The 8728-nt window shown below is 48.4% G+C and overlaps 1 protein-coding gene across 1 annotated transcript; it reads left to right on the forward strand.

Annotated features, from left to right (window-relative positions):
- The first annotated feature begins 213 nt into the window (after positions 1 to 213).
- Positions 214 to 8520, forward strand: brap (BRCA1 associated protein). The gene is made up of 13 exons (XM_070988847.1): positions 214 to 615; positions 847 to 1008; positions 1307 to 1520; positions 1601 to 1790; positions 2106 to 2219; positions 2560 to 2708; positions 3027 to 3102; positions 3197 to 3335; positions 4221 to 4330; positions 4405 to 4494; positions 4577 to 4680; positions 5349 to 5488; positions 7809 to 8520. Exons 1-13 carry the CDS (start codon positions 537 to 539, stop codon positions 8036 to 8038), a joined length of 1797 nt encoding a protein of 598 aa, XP_070844948.1. The 5' UTR covers positions 214 to 536; the 3' UTR covers positions 8039 to 8520.
- Positions 8521 to 8728: the final 208 nt, after the last annotated feature.

Genomic DNA, 8728 nt, shown 5'->3' on the forward strand with positions numbered 1-8728 from the left:
CAATAAAAATAACATACATTAAGTATTTCAGTATTATATGTTCAAATTTCACAGTTGGGTACTCAGTTGTTCATAAGATTCAAATACTTATTTTTTAAGGCCTTCAACTCTCTGTTGGATCTCCACCGGGTGCAGTGCGCTGTTCGTCCTGTGGGTGGCAGCAATACAGCTGAGGTTAATTATCGCTGATTCATTTTGAGCACGAAGAAGAGCGGCATGCTAGAAACAGCTGTGAATACAGAGACAGGGCTGCTAGCTTAAGTGTCGCACAGTTACAGTGAATTAGTTATCAAAACACAAATGTTATTTTTGTGTTTATGGTCCGCGAAGACAAACACAGTATGACTAACACGCGGGTGTAGCTGAGCTAAAAGACATTTACTCTGACTGTCTTAACGGCTAGTTATATTTAGCAGTTAGCGTATTAGCTAGTCTTCAGGATAGCTAGGCGTGTAGCTGGTTTAGCTAGCAGTGCACCGGGTTGTTTTGTTTTTGTTTATTTTTTTTGTAAGGAAAAGCCGTCTCTTTTATAACACATGAGTGTATCTTTGGTCGTTATCCGTCTGGAATTAGCCGACCAGTCTCCTTCTCCTCGAGGTTTCCAGTATTCAGCTGGTGAGTGAAGTTTCTCAGCGTTAAAGTCACTGCTTTTGTTAGTTAGCCGGGAAGCTAACTAGCAGTGACAAGTGATCCTTCTGTCTTCCGTTTGCTAGTTCGTTGTTTGTATGAGTGGACAGCTGCAGACATTTTTTACTGAATTACAGCAAATGTGATTTATGTGTTGAGTCAGTGGTTGAGTCCGAGTCCGAGCTCACCGGCTCTCTGGCCTCCTTCTGTCCTCTCCAGTTGAGGGCATGTCAGATGAGGAGCTGCAGGAGAAAGCTCTGGGTTTAGCCAAACACACCCTGAGTGGGAAGACGGATCTGGAGAGAGCTGCTGTCCTCCACCAGCACATCGGAAGCAGAGCCATGGGGGACATGGTGATAGAAACCTTCGAGCCCAGCCCAGGTAAGAACATGAGGATCAATGATTGTGTCGTCCTTCATGGTTTCAAGAAGAGTTCATCATTAGATCAGAGTCTGTGGTGATGTTGCTCACAATGGACAGGCCTGTGTGCTGCTCTTAAAGTGTGGAACATGAAAAGACCAAAAACAACAATATCTGTGGCTGAAAGTAGTGGCCAAATTTCCTCCTTTTTCTTCAGTATGTTTGCTAAAAACTACAATGTATTTTAGACTAAAAGTACGTAGATGTCAGTGGCCCATCGTCAGTTTTGGGCTTTGAAGCAGCTGCGTTTCCCCTGTAGATAAAGGAGGAGGCGGTTCAGCAGAGCAGAGCAGTGAACCTGACAAGGCTGAAGCGGACGGTCGGCAGGAAACCGAGGCTTCACAGGACGGCGACGAGGCCACGGGCGCTGCTCCTGACTCCCCCTCCAAGCAGCTGCCAGACCAGATCTCCTTCTTCAGCGGGAACCCCTCAGTGGAGATCATCCACGGCATCATGCACCTCTACAAGACCAAGTGAGTCACTGCTGACGTGTTTCCTCAGAGCTCATCTGCTCTTTTATTACAGCGTCTGAGCCGTTTTTGTCTCGCCGCAGTAAAATGACGTCGCTGACTGAAGACGTAAGACGCAGCGCGATGGTGTGCATCCTCACCGTCCCCGCAACCATGACTAGCCATGACCTCATGAAGCTACTGGCACCGTTTAATGACGTCATGGAGCACATGAAGATCATACGGGACTCGACGCCGAACCAGTACATGGTTCTCATTAAGTTCTGTACACAGGTGAGATCTCTGATCGTGATTAGAGGGTTTTTTAGGAGGTTACTCTGTGTTTTCATCAGATTTTGGTATTTATTCAGCTCTGAGTTTTCTGTGACTGTGCTGAGTTCAAGTTCTGGGGAAGGTCAGGACTTCCCCTTTGGTTGTTTGGTACCTTCATATTCATGGTTTTCTCAGACATGAGACCAGCAAACAGTTTGCAGCTTTTATTCTTTGGAGTCTTTGAAATCAATGTGGACGTTTGTGCCTCTGATGCCTCATAGCATCTGTGTGTATTTGAGTTGCTCTCTGAGTTGCTCTTCTTCTGTGTTTCTTCAGGCAGACGCAGACAGTTTCTACACAGCGTGCAATGGCCGCCAGTTCAACTCCATAGAGGACGCAGTGTGTCAGCTGATCTACGTGGAGCGGGCGGAGGTCATAAAGTCTGAGGAGGTAAACAGTCGCGTTCTCTCTTCACAGGATTCCCAAATAAACTGAACTATTAACTCAGGCTGGTACAGTTCCTGACTTCATCGTTTGTCTGCAGCTTCTTGAGTCAGCAGGAAGTCAGTTGACTAAAAAGCAGTCAGCGGACGATGAAAGTCATCGTCTGTTGCCGCCTGCTCGTCTCGCTGTAACCTGATGCAGCACATCTCATTGATCGTTTCCAGCCAGAACAAAGGAAGGAAATCAGATCAACAGGGTTGAAAACCTGCAGACTTGTGTTTACGTTCTCTGATCTCCTCCTCCTCCTCCTCCTCCTCCTCCTCCTCCTCCTCCTCCTCCTCCTCAGGGAGCCAGCCTGCCGGTGATGGAGCTGACCGAGCTGCCGAAGTGCACCGTGTGCCTGGAGAGGATGGACGAGTCGGTTAACGGCATCCTCACGACTCTCTGCAACCACAGCTTCCACAGCCAGTGTCTGCAGCGGTGGGAAGACGCCTCGTGAGTAGACGCACACACACAAACACACACACAACCCCACATATTTGCTCTCCTGGATTTCTATTGGCTTACTGGTGTGTTGACCTTTACATCAGCTGATTAACAGCCGTGTAAATAAAGGAAGCTTCTCCCTGATCACATGCTCTTTGTGCCGCCTTCCTGTCATGCGACGTTTGTGTTCGTCCTCCTCTTTGCATGAATTCTGCTGCACACACACACACACACACACACACACACACGCACACACACACACACACACACACACACACACACACACACACACACGTGACAGGAGATGAATGTGTGTTCTGTTTGCAGGTGTCCCGTCTGCAGGTACTGTCAAACCCCTGAACCGGTGGAGGAGAACAAGTGCTTTGAGTGTGGGGTGCAGGAGGTAACTCACACTGGTCTGGATCTTCTTCTGGATCCTCTTTGAACTCTCTCCAGCTTTAGTTCTGAACCTTTCCTCGCCGCTCTCTTCTCCGTAGAACCTGTGGATCTGTTTGATCTGCGGCCACATCGGCTGCGGTCGCTACGTTAGCCGACACGCCTACAAGCACTTTGAGGAAACACAGCACACGTACGCCATGCAGCTCACCAACCACCGCGTGTGGGACTACGCAGGAGGTACGGTGTGTGTGTGTGCGTGCGTGCGTGCGTGCGTGCGTGCGTGCGTGCGTGCGTGCGTGCGTGCGTGCGTGCGTGCGTGCGTGCGTGCGTGTGTGGCACATGGTGATAATAAATCCTCTGGCTCTTAAAGCTGCTTGAATCACTTTTGGCCACTAGAGGGCAGAACCCCATCAAGTTTTTTACCAAACAGATGCCGATCAGCACATCCAGCACATCCAGCAGACCAGTCCCGGACCAGTCCCAGACCAGTCCCACCACACGGTCCATTCAGTAGCCGTTTAGATGAGTTTAGAGTTGCTCAGTTGTGATGGAAATGTGGATGTTTCAGTTTCCCTTCCTCTGTTTTGTTGTCCATCTGAAAACTGGCTCTGCTGATGCTGGCAGGGAGTGTCCAGGTTTATCTGAGCGGCTGCTGGAAACGAGCCTCACGAAACAGCAAATGTGCCATAAAACCAAAACTCTGAGCTGTAGAAGGACAGAAACCTGCAGAGGTTTGGTGATGATTATCAGTCGAATCGTCACTGTTCCATCACATGAAGATGTTTAAAATAACGCTGTAAAAAACACTGATTAATGCAACATCTAGAGCAAGACTTACAGTACTGGTAAATCATTTCTCTCAGCCAGAAATCCTGTTTTCAAGCTGAACTGGATCCAATGTAGAGCTGCAGCCAGCAGTTATCACATTACCGTCTTAATGTCTCAGATGTCTTCAGATAGCTCGTCCAGTCTGACCAACAGTCCAAACCCAAAGACGTTCAGTTTACAGTCACATGAAGTTTAAAGTCGAGCAGCTGGAACCAGCGAATGTTTGACAGTTGTGCTGAAATAAATGACGAAAGCTGCCGGACCAGCTTTTAAATTCTGCCTCTGTGGTTGTAGATAACTACGTCCATCGGCTGGTGGCCAGCAAGACCGACGGGAAGATGGTGCAGTATGAGTGTGAGGGAGACACCTGCCACGCTGAAAAGATCGACGCCCTTCAGCTCGAGGTGAGCGCCGCTTTGTTTTACGTTTACTGAACCAGCTGAGAAGCATCATAACGTCGAGTCCTCCGTGTCTGCAGTACTCGTACCTGCTGACGAGCCAGCTGGAGTCGCAGAGGATTTACTGGGAGAACAAGATCGTCCACCTGGAGAAGGAGACGGCCGAGGAGGTACTGAGACGTTCAGGCTCGCCGACCGTGCGTCTGTTTTTCCCATCGCTCTGTCCACAAACGTGTTGTCTCGCTCTTCCAGATAAACAACATGAAGGCGAAATTCAAGGAGACCCTGGAGCGCTGTGACAACCTGGAGCGGCGGTTCGGAGAGATCGGCAAAGAGAAGCAGAGCTTAGAGAAGAAGTATGTGAAGACTGACGCAGCATCGTGTTGGTTTGGTTTGTTGTCACTGTGGTTAATTCATGAGCTCTTTCAGTGTTTGAATCGAGGTGCCGCTTCAGCTGAAGCTTTTCCATTATTTTAATATTAAAAGCCACAATCAAAGCTTAAACTGCCATTGAAAGGGTTATTTTACTGTAATAACACACTTAAAGTCAGATTATAGCTCTGTACGATATCCAAACACACACCCTTCTCTCCAGACTCCACAGGTGTTTCACCCCGGAAACCTTAACAGTTGAATCACCTGGAAGAACCGGGTCTCAATGGCGAGTTTCGACCCTGTTTCAGAGCGCTGCGTGATTTATGAACCACTTGTGCTTTTTAATCAGGACAGTGAAGCTTTTGGTCCTAACGTGGGTTAAAAGTTTAAAATGGAGTCAGTTTTTATCGACCGGCTCTGGTCACGAGTGCAGCTGTTGACCTTTTCGTCTTCCCCAGCCGACAGTTTGACATGTGAAAACAGGAACAGCTCAGGTGTAATTAATAACGTTAATGAGGTGTGTCAGTTCCTGGGCTGGCTCTCATCGTTAACGTGATTGGTTCCACCTTTGCTTTTCCTGTCACGACAGGTCACAACACAGAAATCAGAGAAATAAAGGTTTTCCTTTAAGCGCCTCCTCTGTGTTCAGGTGCACTCAGCTGAGCAACCGAGTGGTGAAGCTGAGCCAAGAGCTGAAGGAGGAGCAGGAGATGAACCGCTGTCTGAGAGCCAATCAGGCCGTCCTGCAGACCCAGCTGGCCGAGGAGGAGCGCAAAGGCAAAGAGAGCGGTGAGTGAGGAGGCGGCGCGATTGGCCGAAACCTGAGTGTTTTGTGCCATCGTGTTGTATTAATGATGCTTGAATTACTGGAGGCTGCAAGGCATTGTGGGATACTTGTGCCAGAATAGCGTCCAGTGTTTGCTCACTGAAATATTCACCCACCTCATGTACTCTTTAGTTCATAGTAAAAAATCTCACAGTATTTAAGCGTCCTCTGTAGTACTGTGTAGTACTCAGCAGTACTCTGCAGAGTACTTTGCCGTGTTTGCTGTGGCCGCTGCTCCATCCACACACCTCTGCTCTGCTGTAAGTAAACAGTTAGTTCATGTCAGACTGAAGAATCCAGAGCAACAGGACCTCGTTAGGGACACAATGTTTGGCTGGCACACGCCTGGATCATGGCAGCACACCAACTGAGAAAAGGTCACGTGTGCTTGAAGCTCGCCGGGTTATTTTTGTTCTGGGCCCGGCGGTCCGAGAGCACTTCCTCATTCAAACGGCAGCGTTTGCAAATCATAAGCAAATAGTCTGGACAGAGCTGAGCCTGCGGCGGAGCGCGACGCGCCGTGCAGGTAGACAGGAAGTGCCCAGGAAAAGGAAAAGCAGCGTGTTTGCACAGGGGGTGGGTTCAGTCCACCCAGTCCACCCAGCAGGCCGCTAACAGGCCGTCCTCTTCTCAGTGTTTGGATCATGCGAGCGGCGTTTACCTCAGGTTCGACCTTTAAACACTGATTCAGGGTCAGCGGTTTAAACATACCTGTATTACACAATGATTTAAACAGACGTTCCCACTGCAGGTGCTCTGTGTTTATGTGGACCCCACACACACGCGTGCGCACGCACACACGCGCGCACACGCACACGCACACGCACACACACGCTGATGAGTGGGATTCCAGTGGGATGTGCGTTTCCTGTCGGAGTTGATTTAAGCTCTTTAATTACCACAACTTTCCACTTCCTGCCGTCCTGGCTGATGTGTGTTTGAGGTGACCTCAGTCCTGTGATGTCATGTTTACACTCGCTGGCTTTCATGACTCGAGCTTGAAAACACATCCACAGTGATTTTTTTTTTTTTTTTTTTTTTCCAGACATCATTCACACATTTATGTTGTACAGTTGAGCAGATTTCTGGGTTTTGGAAGAATTCAGCTCATTTTTCTTGTGTTTAGCTTCACCGTCACATCAGATGTTAGCCGAGTGGGTTTTTCTCTGCAGTTTCTTTGTGATTAGACACATCGTGGTTTTGAGGTGGACACAGATATCAGTATTTGAGAGTTAAAACATTATTGATAAAGCAGAAGATACGATCTACAGCCATGATAGCAGCGGTGAGCTAAATGCTAACATCAGCATGCTAACATGCTCACAATGCCGGTGTTAGCATGCTGAGGTTTAGCAGGTGTAATGTTCCCCACTTAGTGTGTTTATGTTAGCATGCTAACGTTAGCAGTGAACATAAAGCACAGCTGAGGCCGATGTTGCTCATTTTTTAGGAACTTAAACCAAATTACAGGACAAATTGAAACTTTGTCCTGATGATGGCGCTAGAGGAAAAGTCGGGATCTGGCAGTCCTGAGGTTTCCATCGTTTGCTTCCCCAGCTTCTGTTTATCTGTTGTGAAGCGTTTCCCTGTGAGATGTGAAAGTTTAAGCCACTTCCACCATCCACCAGCTCATCTGACTGATGCTTTTTATTTATCCCACATTTCTTAATTATTTCTGGTCAAGGCAATGCTTCCTTCGTTAGCTTGTGTAGGTTTCTTCGCTCTCTGCACAGCTGTTCTAAAGTTCATGCGTTTATTTGAGTCTCTTGTGCAGACAGGAAGTTCACACAGCTGTGTGGTCAGCAGTGAGGCTTGTATACCATCTATAGCATATCACACAGTGTGAAGTATGTCAAGCACTTTATGTAGGATTTAAAGGTCAGTGGAGCCACACATCCGTCCATCCGTCCATCCATAAATCGACTATATCGTTTCAGCCCGTCCAGCTGTAACTTTATGCTCTGCTTCACCCTCACGATGATGTTTTTGGCTGCAGCAGGCAGCTGTTTTCATCGAAAAGCCACTGTACTCCACCTGCTAAGAGACAGACGGAGCTGGTGGAGACCAAAGCTAAGCTAAAACAGAGGGAACATCTGTATCAGCTGACACAAAGATGACGCCGAATGAACGATGGATTGTGTTTCTGTGTAACTGCTGGATGTGGATAAGAAGCTGTTTGGTAACAGGTCCACACATTAACTCAGAGGTGATGAGGCGTCAGCGTTGTGTTCAGAGCTGGTGAGCGACTCATGTGTCTGTCTGTCCTCTGGGGTTTCGCTGCAGGCGATCGTAAGGATGTGGCCATCGGAGAGCTTCAGGAGCAGCTGAGGGACGTGATGTTTTACCTGGAAACGCAGCAGCAGATTGAACACCTGTCTCCGGAGGCTCGCAGCGAAATCCAGGAGGGGCAGATCAACATCGCGGCCAGCCCGACGGACGGTGCTCCGGGCTCGGCCGGGGCGGGACCCTCCTCCGGCAGAGGCAGGAGAGGCCGGGGCAGGAAGAGGAAGTGAGGCGGCTAACTCCTGCCAGAGACTGAAGTGTGGACGCACGTTCATGGCTGTCCTTTCGTTAACGTGTCTTCGTCACTGTGGTTCCCCGGAAAGCTCTGGGGACAAATGAAGACCTCACAGTGGACGCTCAAGTAAACAGAGATGATCCTTATCTGCACAATCCCACATTCAACTTCAACCACGAGAAGGAACGAGGAAAACGTGGGAGTCCATGAAGCACAGAAACCTTCATGTGATGTAAATCTGTTCTGCTTTCTCCAAAATCTAAAAAGAGAATCTATTTTGGTCATAATTTAATTTATTTGATCAAACTTCTGCTCTTCGGTCTGATTCCCTGTCGTAGCTCTTCTTATCAAAGTCTGCTTGACATGTTAGACTTGTTTTAATGTGCAGATGGTTCGGTCCTTTCTTTGTTTTGTCATGTTTCCTGAATCCTTTAGGCTGGACTTTCTGTCTGTTCTTAAGTAAAATGCTGAAATGTTTTTTTGAGCATTTATTTCTTAATAGTTTCTAAACTGATGCCGAAAGCGACTCAGAGGAGACGGAGGTCAAACGCTCGTTCTGCTGCTGTTTCTGAAGCTTTGCTCTCCGTTTCCCCCCAAGGTCAGTGAGCCCCAGCCAGGGTACGCGTACCACCAGGAGTACTACTGCATGTGTGAGGAGGTACCTCACAGGATTGTGAAGTAGCTC

This window comes from Chaetodon trifascialis, chromosome 20 (assembly GCF_039877785.1).
Source record: "Chaetodon trifascialis isolate fChaTrf1 chromosome 20, fChaTrf1.hap1, whole genome shotgun sequence".
Lineage (NCBI taxonomy): Eukaryota > Metazoa > Chordata > Actinopteri > Chaetodontiformes > Chaetodontidae > Chaetodon > Chaetodon trifascialis.

Excerpts from the sequence above, each read along its gene's own strand:
- brap (XM_070988847.1), top strand. The coding sequence starts at position 537 with ATGAGTGTATCTTTGGTCGTTATCCGTCTGGAATTAGCCGACCAGTCT. Across the intron at positions 2,709-3,026 it reads CAGCGGTGGGAAGACGCCTC|GTGTCCCGTCTGCAGGTACT; the intron begins GTGAGTAGACGC and ends TTCTGTTTGCAG. Across the intron at positions 5,489-7,808 it reads GCGCAAAGGCAAAGAGAGCG|GCGATCGTAAGGATGTGGCC; the intron begins GTGAGTGAGGAG and ends GTTTCGCTGCAG.